This window comes from Cherax quadricarinatus, chromosome 58 (genome assembly GCF_038502225.1).
Source record: "Cherax quadricarinatus isolate ZL_2023a chromosome 58, ASM3850222v1, whole genome shotgun sequence".
Classification (NCBI taxonomy): domain Eukaryota; kingdom Metazoa; phylum Arthropoda; class Malacostraca; order Decapoda; family Parastacidae; genus Cherax; species Cherax quadricarinatus.
Window position 1 is genome coordinate 3338057 of NC_091349.1, and position 18668 is coordinate 3356724.

The 18668-nt window shown below is 40.3% G+C and overlaps 1 protein-coding gene across 2 annotated transcripts in view; it reads left to right on the top strand.

Moving 5' to 3' along the window:
* Kua (Plasmanylethanolamine desaturase Kua) overlaps nucleotides 1-18668 on the top strand; it is a 44770-nt gene that overhangs the window by 16115 nt on the left and 9987 nt on the right. For both annotated transcript variants that reach the window (XM_053790002.2, XM_053790003.2), the window contains exons 2-4: nucleotides 6978-7189; nucleotides 11795-12013; nucleotides 18592-18648. In XM_053790002.2, the coding sequence (XP_053645977.1) occupies nucleotides 6978-7189; nucleotides 11795-12013; nucleotides 18592-18648 (488 nt within the window). The remainder of the gene's footprint in view (nucleotides 1-6977; nucleotides 7190-11794; nucleotides 12014-18591; nucleotides 18649-18668) is intronic.

The following is an 18668-nucleotide window of genomic DNA, read 5'->3' on the forward strand; positions in this document are numbered from 1 at the left end:
CATTTTGGTTTACTCTTGCTGGATTATCCAACATGAATTGCTTTACATTTGCTGGTACTCTATCTTGTGTGTGCGTGGGTGTGTGTGTAGATATAGGTATATGTAGATATAGGTATATGTAGATATATGTAGATATAGATATATGTACATAAGAACATAAGAAAGGAGGAACACTGCAGGAGGCCTGCTGGCCCATACTAGGCAGGTCCTTTACAATTCATCCCACTAACAAAACATTTGCCCAACCCAATTTTCAATGCCACCCAAGAAATAAGCTCTGATGTGAAAGTCCCACTCAAATCCAACCCCTCCCACTCATGTACTTATCCAACCTAGATTTGAAACTACCCAAAGGGATTTGAAACTACCCAAAGAAAGATTTGAAACTACCCATATATATATATATATATATATATATATATATATATATATATATATATTCACTCCATTCACTCCATCACTGTCTTGCCAGAAGGGTGCTTTACACTACAGTTTTTAAACTGCAACATTAACAGTGCCTGCACTCTGAAGGAGGGGTGTTAATGTTGCAGTTTAAAAACTGTAGTGTAAAGCACCCTTCTGGCAAGACAGTGATGGAGTGAATGATGGTGAAAGTTTTTCTTTTTCGGGCCACCCTGCCTTGGTGGGAATCGGCCGGTGTGATAATAATAATAATAAAAAAATATATATATATATATATTGGAGCCCAGGACCAAAAATTCATTGACGGAGCAATGATCTGGGATAATCTAACGGGCTCAGAAACCAGACCTGCTCCCCCCAACAACTACAAACAATCGCACTGGGATAGTCCAATAGTGGAAAATATAGCCTCAACGATGTTTCAGAGTGTGTCAGGGAAGGATAGAGCCCGCCTGCTGGCAGTGAGAGCCCCTCATGCTGGGGACTTTCTGTTGGCTGTTCCCAACTCCAGCCTTGGCACACGCCTCGACCCACAGACCATCCGCATCGGTGTTGCCCTTCGACTTGCCGCCCCTATTCTCGCCGAACACAGGTGTATTTGTGGCAGTGAAGCAGCAGACCGATTCGGGTACCATGGTCTTGTGTGCCGTAAATCCGAGGGAAAGATTGCAAGACATGAGGAGGTTAATAACATTATCAAGAGGAGCCTCACAACAGCTGGATGCCCAGCAGTAAGGGAGCCACCCCAACTATGCAGATCTGATGGCAGCCAGAAGCGTCCAGATGGTATCACCCTTCAAGCCTGGACAGATGGGAAGCAGGTGGTGTGGGACTATACATGTGCATCTACCTTGGCTGATACCTATCTCCAATACACCAGGGAGGAAGGAGGGGCAGCTGCCAGCTTTAGGGAGTCCCAAAAGTCTAGAAAATATGGAGAACTTGCCCATCATTATATGTTTGTTCCCATAGGCTCAGAGACCCTTGGCTCATGGGGAAAGAGTGCATCTAATTTCCTTAAGGAGCTGGGAAAAAGACTCATCAGGGTAACTAGGGATCCCAGGGCAGCTAGTTTTCTGTTCCAGCGGCTCAGCGCGGCTGTTCAAAGGGGTAATGCATGCTGCATTTTGGGCACACGCCCCAGCTCTGAGGAGCTGGATGAGATTTTCGCCTTATAATCGGTGACACACACGTAACAACATGTATATATATATATATATGCCACCTTTATATCAACAATGTATCTCTTAAATCCTCTGTGCCATATTATGTAATAAAATATTCCTATTGGTAAAAAAAAATAGTTTAAAAGATGGGGTGGTAGGGGAAGTGGAATATTCAAATGGCTTCAGGAAGAAATCCAAATATTCTTCCTTGAAGCCTTTTTATCCACTTCTCCGAGGCTATGGGTCCCACAATTTACACCAGAGGTGGACCCCATCATATATATATATATATATATTATTTATATATATATATATATTATATATATATATTGGTAGTAGGTTGGTAGACAGCAACCACCCAGGGAAGTACTACCGTCCTGCCAGATGACTGTGAAACAGAAACCTGTAACTGTTTTGCATGATGGTAGGATTGCTGGTTTCTTTTTCTGTCTCATAAACACGCTAGATAACAGGGATATCTTGCTACTCCTACTTACACTTTGGTCACACTTCACAGACACGCACATGCATATATATATATACATACATCTAGGTTTTCCCCTTTTTCTAAATAGCTCTTGTTCTTCTTTATTTCTTCTATTGTCCATGGGGAAGTGGAAAAGAATCTTTCCTCCGTAAGCCATGCATGTCGTATGAGGCGACTAAAATGCCGGGAGCAATGGGCTAGTAACCCCTTCTCCTGTAGACATTTACTAAAAACGAGAAGAAGAAAAACTTTATAAAACTGGGATGCTTAAATGTGCGTGGACGTAGTGCGGATGACAAGAAACAGATGATTGCTGATGTTATGAATGAAAAGAAGTTGGATGTCCTGGCCCTAAGCGAAACAAAGCTGAAGGGGGTAGGGGAGTTTCAGTGGGGGGAAATAAATGGGATTAAATCTGGAGTATCTGAGAGAGTTAGAGCAAAGGAAGGGGTAGCAGTAATGTTAAATGATCAGTTATGGAAGGAGAAAAGAGAATATGAATGTGTAAATTCAAGAATTATGTGGATTAAAGTAAAGGTTGGATGCGAAAAGTGGGTCATAATAAGCGTGTATGCACCTGGAGAAGAGAGGAATGTAGAGGAGAGAGAGAGATTTTGGGATATGTTAAGTGAATGTATAGGAGCCTTTGAACCAAGTGAGAGAGTAATTGTGGTAGGGGACCTGAATGCTAAAGTAGGAGAAACTTTTAGAGGTGTGGTAGGTAAGTTTGGGGTGCCAGGTGTAAATGATAATGGGAGCCCTTTGATTGAACTTTGTATAGAAAGGGGTTTAGTTATAGGTAATACATATTTTAAGAAAAAGTGGATAAATAAGTATACAAGATATGATGTAGGGCGAAATGACAGTAGTTTGTTGGATTATGTATTGGTAGATAAAAGACTGTTGAGTAGACTTCAGGATGTACATGCTTATAGAGGGGCCACAGATATATCAGATCACTTTCTAGTTGTAGCTACACTGAGAGTAAAAGGTAGATGGGATACAAGGAGAATAGAAGCATCAGGGAAGAGAGAGGTGAAGGTTTATAAACTAAAAGAGGAGGCAGTTAGGGTAAGATATAAACAGCTATTGGAGGATAGATGGGCTAATGAGAGCATAGGCAATGGGATCAAAGAGGTATGGGGTAGGTTTAAAAATGTAGTGTTAGAGTGTTCAGCAGAAGTTTGTGGTTACAGGAAAGTGGGTGCGGGAGGGAAGAGGAGCGATTGGTGGAATGATGTAAAGAGAGTAGTAAGGGAGAAAAAGTTAGCATATGAGAAGTTTTTACAAAGTAGAAGTGATGCAAGGAGGGAAGAGTATATGGAGAAAAAGAGAGAGGTTAAGAGAGTGGTGAAGCAATGTAAAAAGAGAGCAAATGAGAGAGTGGGTGAGATGTTATCAACAAATTTTGTTGAAAATAAGAAAGTTTTGGAGTGAGATTAACAAGTTAAGAAAGCCTAGAGAACAAATGGATTTGTCAGTTAAAAATAGGAGAGGAGAGTTATTAAATGGAGAGTTAGAGGTATTGGGAAGATGGAGGGAATATTTTGAGGAATTGTTAAATGTTGATGAAGATAGGGAAGCTGTGATTTCGTGTATAGGACAAGGAGGAATAACATCTTGTAGGAGTGAGGAAGAGCCAGTTGTGAGTGTCGGGGAAGTTCGTGAGGCAGTAGGTAAAATGAAAGGGGGTGAGGCAGCCGGGATTGATGGGATAAAGATAGAAATGTTAAAAGCAGGTGGGGATATAGTTTTGGAGTGGTTGGTGCAATTATTTAATAAATGTATGGAAGAGGGTAAGGTACCTAGGGATTGGCAGAGAGCATGCATAGTTCCTTTGTATAAAGGCAAAGGGGATAAAAGAGAGTGCAAAAATTATAGGGGGATAAGTCTGCTGAGTATACCTGGTAAAGTGTATGGTAGAGTTATTATTGAAAGAATTAAGAGTAAGACTGAGAATATTATAGCAGATGAACAAGGAGGCTTTAGGAAAGGTAGGGGGTGTGTGGACCAGGTGCTTACAGTGAAACATATAAGTGAACAGTATTTAGATAAGGCTAAAGAGGTCTTTGTGGCATTTATGGATTTGGAAAAGGCATATGACAGGGTGGATAGGGGGGCAATGTGGCAGATGTTGCAAGTGTATGGTGTAGGAGGTAGGTTACTGAAAGCAGTGAAGAGTTTTTACGAGGATAGTGAGGCTCAAGTTAGAGTATGTAGGAAAGAGGGAAATTATTTCCCAGTAAAAGTAGGCCTTAGACAAGGATGTGTGATGTCACCGTGGTTGTTTAATATATTTATAGATGGGGTTGTAAGAGAAGTAAATGCGAGGGTCTTGGCAAGAGGCATGGAGTTAAAAGATAAAGAATCACACACAAAGTGGGAGTTGTCACAGCTGCTCTTTGCTGATGACACTGTGCTCTTGGGAGATTCTGAAGAGAAGTTGCAGAGATTGGTGGATGAATTTGGAAGGGTGTGCAAAAGAAGAAAATTAAAGGTGAATACAGGAAAGAGTAAGGTTATGAGGATAACAAAAAGATTAGGTGATGAAAGATTGAATATCAGATTGGAGGGAGAGAGTATGGAGGAGGTGAATGTATTCAGATATTTGGGAGTGGACGTGTCAGCGGATGGGTCTATGAAAGATGAGGTGAATCATAGAATTGATGAGGGGAAAAGAGTGAATGGTGCACATAGGAGTCTGTGGAGACAAAGAACTTTGTCCTTGGAGGCAAAGAGGGGAATGTATGAGAGTATAGTTTTACCAACGCTCTTATATGGGTGTGAAGCATGGGTGATGAATGTTGCAGCGAGGAGAAGGCTGGAGGCAGTGGAGATATCATGTCTGAGGGCAATGTGTGGTGTGAATATAATGCAGAGAATTCGTAGTTTGGAAGTTAGGAGGAGGTGCGGGATTACCAAAACTGTTGTCCAGAGGGCTGAGGAAGGGTTGTTGAGGTGGTTTGGACATGTAGAGAGAATGGAGCGAAACAGAATGACTTCAAGAGTGTATCAGTCTGTAGTGGAAGGAAGGCGGGGTAGGGGTCGGCCTAGGAAAGGTTGGAGAGAGGGGGTAAAGGAGGTTTTGTGTGCGAGGGGCTTGGACTTCCAGCAGGCATGCATGAGCGTGTTTGATAGGAGTGAATGGAGACAAATGGTTTTTAATACTTGACGTGCTGTTGGAGTGTGAGCAAAGTAACATTCATGAAGGGATTCAGGGAAACCGGCAGGCCGGACTTGAGTCCTGGAGATGGGAAGTACAGTGCCTGCACTCTGAAGGAGGGGTGTTGATGTTGCAGTTTAAAAACTGTAGTGTAAAGCACCCTTCTGGCAAGACAGTGATGGAGTGAATGATGGTGAAAGTTTTTCTTTTTCGGGCCACCCTGCCTTGGTGGGAATCGGCCAGTGTGATAATAAAAAAAAAATAAAAAAAATATATGAAAGATATAGATATATATACTATATATATATGCAAGGAATTCGCAAGAGCAGGCGAAATATACACAAACGCTGATCTCTGGCTGAAGGAGACTCGAACCTACGAACCTTAGGACAAGGTACGCAGTATATATAAAATCTCACACATGAACCAAGGTAGGTAGTGATTTCCAGGACTTTGAACTCTGCTTGGAGAAAATTGTGGCCAGATTGTGCCCAAAAGAGAGATTTTGAAGGGTTTGGGGGCTGACCCTGAGAACCCTATGCCAGTTGTGGAATCTGTTGTGGTATTGGAGAATTCCATGGGGTTGGATGTGAATAGCAAGGATGTGGAAGAGTTGGTGGAGGTCCACAACGAAGAGCTAACCACTGAAGAGCTGCAAGAGCTTCATATGGAACAGCAACAGACCACAGCTCAGGAAATTGCTTCCGAGGAGGGAGAGAGATGAAAGAAGGTGCCTTCTTCAGAGATTAAGGAGATTTGTGCAGTGTGGAGTAGGATGGAGAGATTTATGGAGGAACATCACCCTGACAGAGCTCTTGCAAGCCGTGTCGGCAACATGTGCCATGACAATGTCTTATCCCATTTTAGGGAAATTTTAAAGAGATGCCAGAAACAAAGCTCTCTAGACAGGTGTTTAGTGCCACAGGTGTGCAGTAACTCTCAAGCTGGTCCTAGTGGCTTTAAAAAACAAAGAAGGGAAGTAACCCCAGAAAAGCACTTGGTACCTGAAGTGTTTATGGGAGAGGATTCCTCTTCCAAACAGTAATTAATCCATCCTCTCCCCTCCTCCCATCTTCCATACACTAAGAAGAATCGTCAGTAAAGGCAAGTGTCATATTATTGTTTCATTCTTCATGTCTCATTGTTTTCTGTGTATGTACATCTATATTTCACGTAAAAAAAATTTTGTTTTAATACTTTTAAGTGTCTGGAATGGATTAATTGGATTTACATTATTTCTTATGGGGAAAATGGTTTCACAAATCGTCAATTTCGATATCGGTCACACTCTGGAACGTATTAATTAAGAAAAACGAGGGTCCACTGTATAGAAATCCTCTTGTTATGCTTTCAGAGCATTTTGGGCAAATTAGGTTAGTTTTGTCCCAGGGTGTGACCCACACCAGTCAACTAACTCCCAGGGACCCATTTTACTGATAGGGAACATAGACAACTGGTGTAAAGAAACATGCCCAATGCTTCTGCCCTCGCTAGGAATCGAACCCAGACCCTCGCTGTGTGAAGAGAGCTTTACCCACCAGGCCATATTTAAATGTCCTTATCCAATTACATTAATCTGACTTATTTTACTGTGCTGCACAGGCCTTTCAAAATGTAATTCAGTTATCGTTGCCTTTATCTGCCTTAGTATAAGTGCGTTTTTTGACTATTCATATGTTTTGTGTGCCTTGTTTGCTTGTTTCACGTGCCTCATGTTGAATTTCTCCATTTCTTTCAGGGAAACGAATGCAGGAAATAGTGTGTGTCTGCATATGTATAACATTGATGGTAGTCAACTTGTATTTCATGGCGTTTCACTTCAAATTCGAGAAGGTGGCTACAATCTTCCTCGTTGCGCTAGCAGGGATCTTCACGGCAGACTTTGCCTCGGGGTTCGTTCACTGGGGGGCAGACACCTGGGGTTCAGTGGAGCTTCCCCTCTTGGGCAAGGTGGGTGCTAGCAGTGTCAAACTTTGCCTTTGGGAATTTGTGATTAATTTATTTTTTTAAGCAATGGGCATAACATTTATTGTTTTAAGAGTTTTAACCCTTTCAGGGCTCAGGCCAAATTTCAAAGCGCACACTAGTATCCAAGAATTTCAAAAAATAATTTTCTTATTTTTTCTTATGAAATGGTAGAGAATCTTTTTCTGAAGGTAATAAAACAAAAAGTACGAAATTTGATGGAAAATTGACAAAATTATGCTCTCGCAAATTTTGATGTGTTAGCGATATTTACGCATCGGCGATTTTGTCGACTTTGACTCCCATTTTAGTCCAATTACCTTATTCCAGTCAATCAAATTCTTAGCTATTTCACTAGTATTACTTCTATTCTATCGATTGAGCACAAGAAATCTCCAACTCAGCTGTTTCAACTACAAAATAGTGATTGGTAATTTGGCCAATTTAGTGCAAAGTTTAAAATATTCCAATTTTAAAATAGGGTCCAGAATAAACAATGCAGGCATTCCTGGCACTAAACTAACATTTCCTCTGTTCATTAGTTACATTTTTAGGCTTTACAAATGAATTCCATTTTGATTTTTAACCCTTTCAGGGTCGACAGGCCCTCTCAGAGACTTGTTCTCAGGGTCGCCAATTTTCAAAAAAAAAAAAAATCCTTATGAAAAGATAGAATCTTTTCCCGATCATAATGACACCAAAAGTATGAAATTTGATGAAAAACTTAGGGAATTATGCTCTTGTGAAGCTAGCAGTCTCGACGATGTTTACGCATCGGCGATTTTGCCCACTTTGAGCCCTATTTTCGGCCAATTCCAGTGTACTAGTCGACAAAAATCATAACTATTTCGTTAGAACTCCATTTTTTTCTATCGAATGAGTATAAGAAACCACCCATTTACCGATTTCAACTATCCAATACAGTGGCCAGAATTTAGCAATTTTGCCAATTTCACACACATTTCAAAAGATGTCAATTTCCAAATAGGGTCCAGAATAAACAAAGACATTCCTGGCACTAAAATAACATTTCCTCTGTTCATTAATCACGTCCCCATGCCCCTCTTGCATTCTTTTGCTTTCCACTTTGAATTTTTATTTTCACAAAGAAATAAAGATTTACTGTTATGCAGACTACTGCATTAGTGTAGAAATGGTATAAATAATATCAGTACACTTGTAAAAAAAATATTAGAATATTAGACTCACCAGTTGACATACATGTATTGGACGCATAGCATGATTTGTTTACTTTTGAACTTTGGTAAAAATCAAACATTTCTGCTACTTTGAGCTCAATTTCAAGGTACTTTTCATTTTAAAACCAGTCAAAATCATCTCAATTTCTGTAATATGTCTTCCATTCTATAAAATGAGACCAGGAAAACTAGAATACAACAATAAATACCATACGAAAATACAGTGCAAAGTCGCTGTTTTAATCCAAAAACACGGTCAAAGTTTTTCTTTCTCATTATGCACTGTGTGCTGCAGGATTTTTTTTTTATACCGCGCACACTGACCACATAGACCCATTCTTTCATATGTAGGCCTACCAGCTTTCTCTCATTAGATTTGAGGGCGCTAGAATTTAAGCGTACTAGTACGTCAAAAACCCTGTTGCATAAGCCGTACTAGTACGGCCGAAACCCTGAAAGGGTTAATTCATATAATGAATTTTTATTCAAACCAAAAAAATAGAAGATTTACTGTCATGCAATATTGTAATAATTTTATGAATAATATCAGCACATTTGTGAACGTATATTAGACCCACCAGCTGGCGTGTAATAGAATATGGGCAAAAAATTTAACATTTCCGCCACTTTGACCTCGGTTTCAAGCCATTTTCAATTTTAAAACCAATCAGAATCATCTCTATTTCTGTAATATACCGTCCATTCTATCAAATGAGACCAAGAAATCGCAACTACAACTATAAAAAACACACAAAATCACTGCAAAGTTGCTGTTTTAATCGAAAATTACGGTCTCGTTTTTTTTTTCTCTCATTATGCACTATGTGCTGCAGGATTTGTTTTATGTGGTGCACACATACCACATGGATGTATTCTCCCGTATCTAGGCCAAAATTTACCACTCACAGCTTATCAGAGTGAGCTGAGCTCATGGCGTAGATCTACGATTTGGACCCTCAACGTAAAGCCGTAGATCTACGGCACGGACCCTGAAAGGTTTAATAGTAATTTTTTGCCACAGTGCTTTGTCATAGTTATGTTCCCCCAGAGTGCTTTGTAATAGAGCTATTACATTGTTTCCCTCAAGGTGCTGTGCCAGAAAACCCAGGTTGTTTGTGTTGGTTATGTAGGTTTTACAGGTCACTGGCAGCAACAGCCTGGTTTATCATGCAGTCAGCATTGAATATTAGCTTCAGGCCAGGCTTCAAGAGTAGTGACTTCAAATATTGCCTTGTAAGAGCAAGTGGCTCGGCAGACAGCACACGGTACAGTGCAATATCCCCAACATATCAACACCCAGAAGCTTGTCCAACAAACATCAGCTAAGGGTCTCCAGACCAGGGAGAAAATCTTTTAATTTTTCATTGCTTTTATACTTTTATTTTTTTTTTTCCCCTCTATAAACCACCCGTATCCCACTTGAGACAGGGTGACCTAAAATAAGGGGTTACTAGCCCCTTTCTCCCGGCAATACTAATAATATAGTATAATAATTCTATTAAATAGAATACATAATTGTTACAAGATAGGGTAAAGTTTGTAATTATGAATAATCATACAGTATATAAAAAATATTACTTTTTTTTTTTTTTTTTTTTTTCCCCCAACAAGTCGGCAGTCTCCCACCGAGGCAGGGTGACCCAAAAAAGAAAGAAAATCCCCAAAAAGAAAATACTTTCATCATCATTCAACACTTTCACCACACTCGCACATTATCACTGTTTTTGCAGAGGTGCTCAGAATACAACAGTTTAGAAGCATACACATATAAAGATACACAACATATCCCTCCAAACTGCCAATATCCCAAACCCCTCCTTTAAAGTGCAGGCATTGTACTTCCCATTTCCAGGACTCAAGTCAGACTATAAGAAAATAACCGGTTTCCCTGAATCCCTTCACTAAATATTACCCTGCTCACACTCCAACAGATCATCATGTCCCAAGTACCATTCGTCTCCATTCACTCCTATCTAACACGCTCACGCACGCTTGCTGGAAGTCCAAGCCCCTTGCCCACAAAACCTCCTTTACCCCCTCTCTCCAACCCTTTCGAGGATGACCCCTACCCCGCCTTCCTTCCCCTATAGATTTATATGCTTTCCATGTCATTCTACTTTGATCCATTCTCTCTAAATGACCAAACCACCTCAACAACCCCTCTTCTGCCCTCTGACTAATACTTTTATTAACTCCACACCTTTTCCTAATTTCCACACTCCGAATTTTCTGCATAATATTTACACCACACATTGCCCTTAAACAGGACATCTCCACTGCCTCCAACCGTCTCCTCGCTGCTGCATTTATCACCCAAGCTTCACACCCATATAAGAGTGTTGGTACTACTATACTTTCATACATTCCCTTCTTTGCCTCCATAGATAACGTTTTTTTGACTCCACATATACCTCAACGCACCAGTCACCTTTTTTCCCTTATCAATTCTATGATTAACCTCATCCTTCATAAATCCATCCGCCGACACGTCAACTCCCAAGTATCTGAAAACATTCACTTCTTCCATACTCCTCCTCCCCAATTTGATATCCAATTTTTCTTTATCTAAATCATTTGACACCCTCATCACCTTAGTCTTTTCTATGTTCATTTACAACTTTCTACCTTTACACACATTCCCAAACTCATCCACTAACCTTTGCAATTTTTCTTTAGAATCTCCCATAAGCACAGTATCATCAGCAAAAAGTAACTGTGTCAATTCCCATTTTGAATTTGATTCCCCAAAATTTAATCCCACCACTCTCCCGAACACCCTAGCATTTACTTCCTTTACAACCCCATCTATAAATATATTAAACAACCATGGTGACATTACACATCCCTGTCTAGGACCTACTTTTACCGGGAAGTAGTCTCCCTCTCTTCTACACACCCTAACCTGAGCCTCACTATCCTCATAAAAACTCTTTACAGCATTTAATAACTTACCACCTATTCCATATACTTGCAACATCTGCCACATTGCTCCTCTATCCACTTTATCATATGCCTTTTCTAAATCCATAAATGCAATAAAAACTTCCGTACCTTTATCTAAATACTGTTCACATATATGCTTCAATGTAAACACTTGATCTACACATCCCCTACCCACTCTGAAACCTCCTTGCTCATCCGCAATCCTACATTCTGTCTTGCCTCTAATTCTTTCAATTATAACCCTACCATACACTTTTCCTGGTATACTCAGTAAACTTATTCCTCTATAATTTTAACAGTCTCTTTTGTCCCTTTTCCCTTTATATAAAGGGATATTACTCTCATGACTTAATCACAGACAATAATAGACTATTGAAATGAGTTTTCCTTTTTTTCCTTAGCTTGCCTTTTTTAAGAAACAAACTAAAATTTGCCTCGTCTCTTTCAGAACTTTATACGTCCTTTCCGAGAGCACCACATCGACCCCACCTCCATCACTAGGCATGATTTCATAGAAACCAATGGAGATAACTTCATGCTAACCATTCCAGGCCTGATGTACATGACTTGGAATTTTTGTTCCAAGAATAGCGAACAGATTCAGGCCAAATATTACTGGTTTGCCTACCTCTACCTTCTGGCCATATTTGTGGCATTAACAAATCAGGTAAAAATTTCCTTTTTTCTTTGTTATACATCATTGATGATGCATCGTCACATATTGCAAAAGGAAACTACATAAGTGTTCAATCCTGGATCATTATCAGTTCCAGAGAATCATAACATCCTGTATTTTCTATCGTGAATGTGGGTTATGAAATGTTCCAGCCATGTTCTTGGGGCTCAGTTTTATACATTCTTTACCCTGACTATGAGAGGAGGGAGAGGGATGTGTGTGCAATTGGATCAATAACTTCTGCAGTTATTATAAATAGTAAATTGGGTTATGCTCATTACTTTAGCCTTACAATGATTGGTCTTAACCTGCAACTTGGCATCAAGGACTTGGATAAAGCATTCGTGACCTTATTTTTGTCCAACGAACTGGCCATATCCCACTGAGGCAGGATTACCTATAAAAAAAATAGAGGGAGTTACTAGCCCCTTGCTCCCGTCATTTTACAACGTGCATGGCTTACGAAGGAAGAATTCTGTTCCACTTCCCCATGGAGTACCTGGGTTTATCATCAGTCTTAAACCAAAACTTGACATCAAGGACTCAGATAAGAAGAAGGCTGGGAGTGTTTCTAATCAAAGATAATGAGCAGAGTTGCTAGTTTATAAATAAAATCTGATGTAACTTTAACTCATCTATTTTTTTTTATTATTATTATCACACTGGCCGATTCCCACCAAGGCAGGGTGGCCCGAGAAAGAAAAACTTTCACCATCATTCACTCCATCACTGTCTTGCCAGAAGGGTGCTTTACACTACAGTTTTTAAACTGCAATATTAACACCCCTCCTTCAGAGTGCAGGCACTGTACTTCCCATCTCCCGGACTCAAGTCCGGCCTGCCGGTTTCCCTGAACCCCTTCATAAATGTTACTTTGCTCACACTTCAACAGCACGTCAAGTATTAAAAACCATTTGTCTCCATTCACTCCTATCAAACACGCTCACGCATGCCTGCTGGAAGTCCAAGTCCCTCGCACACAAAACCTCCTTTACCCCCTCCCTCCAACCTTTCCTAGGCCGACCCCTACCCCGCCTTCCTTCCACTACAGACTGATACACTCTTGAAGTCACTCTGTTTCGCTCCATTCTCTCTACATGTCCGAACCACCTCAACAACCCTTCCTCAGCCCTCTGGACAACAGTTTTGGTAATCCCGCACCTCCTCCTAACTTCCAAACTACGAATTCTCTGCATTATATTCACACCACACATTGCCACTACATGACATAAATCTTAGACCCAAGAATTCTATGACTTATCATGGTGGGAGCAAAGTACCAAGGGAGGGTATTAGTAGGCTTCTTCCTTGGAGCCTTCAGAATCTCCAGTCCACAGTTCTTAGAAGAGGATGTGTATGCATTTCTCATGCTTTCAGTTCACTATGGTTCCTCCCCGCACTTTTTAAGTGCCACTAATGTATTCTACAAAACAAAAAATGTAACAGTTGAGAAAGCTTGTATATATTTTTCTGGTCAGTAGTGTGGCATCTAATGTGGCTAAACTATTTAGTAGTGATGTATCCTTTTCCAAAATTGATTAGAGCATGGAAAGATCTTAATGCATCTTTCAACACACCGGCCGTATCCCACCGAGGCGGGGTGGCCCAAAAGGAAAAACGAAAGTTTCTCCTTTTATATTTAGTAATATATACAGGAGAAGAGGTTACTAGCCCCTTGCTCCTGGCATTTTAGTCTCCTCTTACAACACGCATGGCTTACAGAGGAAGAATTCTGTTCCACTTCCCCATGGAGATAAGAGGAAATAAACAAGAATAAGAACTACACATACATGTACATGTTTATTTATACACACTCATCTGAGTTTTCTTTGATTTTATCTTAATAGTTCTTGGTCTTATTACTTTTCCTTTTATATCCATGGGGAAGTGGAATAAGAATCTTTCCTCCGTAAGCCATGCGTGTTGTAAAAGTCAACTAAAATGCCGGGAACAATGGGCTAGTAACCCCTTTTCCTGTAAAGATTACTAAAAAGAATAAGAAGAAGAAAATTGTCAAAGTGGGAAGTCTGAATGTGCGTGGATGTTGTGCAAATGATAAGAAAGAGATGATTGTGGATGTTATGAATGAAAAGAAACTGGATGTCCTGGCTTTAAGTGAAACAAAGCTGAAGGGGGTGGGAGAGTTTCAATGGAGAGGAATAAATGGGATTAGGTCAGGGGTTTCAAATAGTTAGAGCTAAAGAAGGAGTAGCAATAATGTTGAAGGATAAGCTATGGCAGGAAAAGAGGGACTACAAATGCATAAATTCAAGGATTATGTGGAGTAAAATAAAGATTGGATGTGAAAAGTGGGTTATATTAAGCGTATATGCACCTGGAGAAGAGAGGTGTAGAGGAGAGAGAGAGATTCTGGGAAATATTGAGTGAATGCTTGGGGAGTTTTGAATCAAGTGTGAGAGTAATGGTGGTTGGGGATTTCAGTGCTAAAGTGGGTAAAAATGTTATGGAGGGAGTAGTAGGTAAATTTGGGGTGCCAGGGGTAAATGTAAATGGGGAGCCTTTAATTGAGCTATGTTTAGAACAAAATTTGGTAATAAGTAATACATATTTTATGAAAAAGAGGATAAATAAATATACAAGGTATGATGTAGCACGTAATGAAAGTAGTTTGTTAGATTATGTATTGGTGGATAAAAGGTTGATGGGTAGGCTCCAGGATGTACATGTTTATAGAGGGGCAACTGATATATCAGATCATTATTTAGTTGTAGCTACAGTTAGAATAAGAGGTAGATGGGAAAAGAGGAAGGTGGCAACAACAAGTAAGAGGGAGGTGAAAGTGTATAAACTAAGGGAGGAGGAAGTTCGGGCGAGATATAAGCGATTATTGGCAGAAAGGTGGGCTAGTGCATAGATGAGTAGTGGGGGGGGGGGTTGAAGAGGGTTGGAATAGTTTTAAAAATGCAGTATTAGAATGTGGGGCAGAAGTTTGTGGTTATAGGAGGGTGGGGGCAGGAGGAAAGAGGAGTGATTGGTGGAATGATGAAGTAAAGGGTGTGATAAAAGAGAAAAAGGTAGCTTACGAGAGGTTTTTACAAAGCAGAAGTGTTATAAGAAGAGCAGAGTATATGGAGAGTAAAAGAAAGGTGAAGAGAGTGGTGAGAGAGTGCGAAAGGAGAGCAGATGAAAGAGTGGGAGAGGCACTGTCAAGAAATTTTAATGAAAATAAGAAAAAATTTTGGAGCGAGTTAAACAAGTTAAGAAAGCCTAGGGAAAGTATGGATTTGTCCGTTAAAAACAGAGTAGGGGAGTTAGTAGATGGGGAGAGGGAGGTATTAGGTAGATGGCGAGAATATTTTGAGGAACTTTTAAATGTTGAGGAAGAAAGGGAGGCAGTAATTTCATGCACTGGCCAGGGAGGTATACCATCTTTTAGGAGTGAAGAAGAGCAGAATGTAAGTGTGGTGGAGGTACGTGAGGCATTACGTAGAATGAAAGGGGGTAAAGCAGCTGCAACTGATGGGATCATGACAGAAATGTTAAAGCAGGGGGGGATATAGTGTTGGAGTGGTTGGTACTTTTGTTTAATAAATGTATGAAAGAGGGGAAGGTACCTAGGGATTGGCGGAGAGCATGTATAGCCCCTTTATATAAAGGGAAAGGGGACAAAAGAGATTGTAAAAATTATAGAGGAATAAGTTTACTGAGTATACCAGGAAAAGTATACGGTAGAGTTATAATTGAAAGAATTAGAGGTAAGACAGAATGTAGAATTGCGGATGAGCAAGGAGGCTTCAGAGTGGGTAGGGGATGTGTAGATCAAGTGTTTACATTGAAGCATATATGTGAACAGTATTTAGATAAAGGTAGGGAAGTTTTTATTGCATTTATGGATTTAGAAAAGGCATATGATAGTGGATAGAGGAGCAATGTGGCAGATGTTGCAAGTTTATGGAATAGGTGGTAAGTTACTAAATGCTGTAAAGAGCTTTTATGAGGATAGTGAGGCTCAGGTTAGGGTGTGTAGAAGAGAGGGAGAATACTTCCCGGTAAAAGTAGGTCTTAGACAGGGATATGTAATGTCACCATGGTTGTTTAATATATTTATAGATGGGGTTATAAAAGAAGTAAATGCTAGGGTGTTCGGGAGAGGGGTGGGATTAAATTATGGGGAATCAAATTCAAAATGGGAATTGACACAGTTACTTTTTGCTGATGATACTGTGCTTATGGGAGATCCTAAAGAAAAATTGCAAAGGTTAGTGGATGAGTTTGAGAATGTGTGTAAAGGTAGAAAGTTGAAAGTGAACATAGAAAAGAGTAAGGTGATGAGGGTATCAAATGATTTAGATAAAGAAAAATTGGATATCAAATTGGGGAGGAGGAGTATGTAAGAAGTGAATGTTTTCAGATACTTGGGAGTTGACGTGTCGGCGGATGGATTTATGAAGGATGAGGTTAATCATAGAATTGATGAGGGAAAAAAGGTGAGTGGTGCATTGAGGTATATGTGGAGTCAAAAAACGTTATCTATGGAGGCAAAGAAGGGAATGTATGAAAGTATAGTAGTACCAACACTCTTATATGGATGTGAAGCTTGGGTGGTAAATGCAGCAGCGAGGAGACGGTTGGAGGCAGTGGAGATGTCCTGTCTAAGGGCAATGTGTGGTGTAAATATTATGCAGAAAATTCGGAGTGTGGAAATTAGGAGAAGGTGTGAAGTTAATAAAAGCATTAGTCAGAGGGCAGAAGAGGGGTTGTTGAGGTGGTTTGGTCATTTAGAGAGAATGGATCAAAGTAGAATGACATGGAAAGCATGTAAATCTATAGGGGAAGGAAAGAGGGGTAGGGGTCGTCCTTGAAAGGGTTGGAAAGAGGGGGTAAAGGAGGTTTTGTGGGCGAGGGGCTTGGACTTCCAGCAAGCGTGCATGAGCGTGTTAGATAGGAGTGAATGGAGACGAATGATACTTGGGACCTGACGATCTGTTGGAGTGTGAGCAGGGTAATATTTAGTGAAGGGATTCAGGGAAACGGGTTATTTTCTTATAGTCGGACTTGAGTCCTGGAAATGGGAAGTACAATGCCTGCACTTTAAAGGAGGGGTTTGGGATATTGGCAGTTTGGAGGGATATGTTGTGTATCTTTATACATATATGCTTCTAGACTGTTGTATTCTGAGCACCTCTGCAAAAGCAGTGATAATGTGTGAGTGTGGTGAAAGTGTTGAATGATGATGAAAGTATTTTCTTTTTGGGGATTTTCTTTCTTTTTTGGGTCACCCTGCCTCGGTGGGAGACGACCGACTTGTTGAAAAAAAAAAAGAACTAGAAAGAAAATATAAGAAAACCCAGAGGGCTGTGTATATACGGTGGATCCCCGGTTTGCGAAGTCACCGGTAACCGATAAATCCGGTATGCGAAGCGTTATATCGCCAAAAATTTGCCCCCGTTTCCGTAACAAAACCCGGTATGTGATATGATTCATACGAGACATGTCCACATGTGGCCTGAACTGCCCCGTGTGTGCCAGTGTTTACAAGCCAGCCAGTGTGCTTGCATCTAAGGATACATTCGGTACATTCCATATTATCCATATTATCACTGTCTCTGGTGCTTGTTTCTGCAAAATAAGTCACCATGGGCCCCAAGAAAGCTTCTAGTGCCAACCCTTCGAGACCAAGGGCGCTAATGACTATTGAAATGAAGAAAGAGATAATTGCAAAGTATGAAAGTGGAGTGCGTGTGTCGGACCTGGCCAAGTTGTATAGTAAATCCCAATCGACCATCTCTACTATAGTGAGCAGGAACGAGAGGTACAGGTCTCTATGGACAGATATGTTGTGCGACAGAAGTCCAGTGACTCTCAATCTGGTCCTAGTGGCATTAAAAGAAGGGAAGTAACCCCAGAAAAGGACTTGCTACCTCAAGTCCTAATGGAGGGGGATTCCCCTTCTAAACATTAAAAACTTCGACACTCTCCCCTCCTCCCATCCCATCAATCATCACCAGATCTTCATTAAAGGTAAGTGTCAATTATTCTATTGTGTTTATTATATTTTTATTATTGCTATTGTAATTATTCTATTGCATTAAACTTAATATTTCATGTGGTAAAAGTTTTTTTTTTTTCATACTTTTGGGTGTCTTGCACGGATTAATTTGATTTCCATTATTTCTTATGGGGAAAATTTATTCGCTTTCCGATAATTTTGCTTTACGATGAGCTCTCAGGAACGGATTAATGACGTGAACGGGGGGTCCACTGTATATGCTTGTACATGTATATGTAGTGTGACCTAAGTGTAAGTAGAAGTAGCAAGACGTACCTGAAATCTTGCATGTTAATGAGACAGAAAAAAAGACACCAGCAATCCTACCATCATGTAAAACAATTACAGGCTTTCGTTTTACACTCACTTGGCAGGACGGTAGTACCTCCCTGGGCACTTGCTGTCTACCAACCTACTACTGCATTCAGTTCAATTTTCAATGCACTTTTTTCAGCCCACTTACAAATAACTTAACTATTTAGTGGAGTTTAAGAGAGCTGACTGTATTTATAGAGCGCAGAGCATCCAGCACACATTATGAATCCTTGTTTTCCCACAGATTCACAAGTGGTCTCATACATACTTTGGCCTCCCACGCTGGGTCACTATATTACAGGTCAGTACCACATTACATTG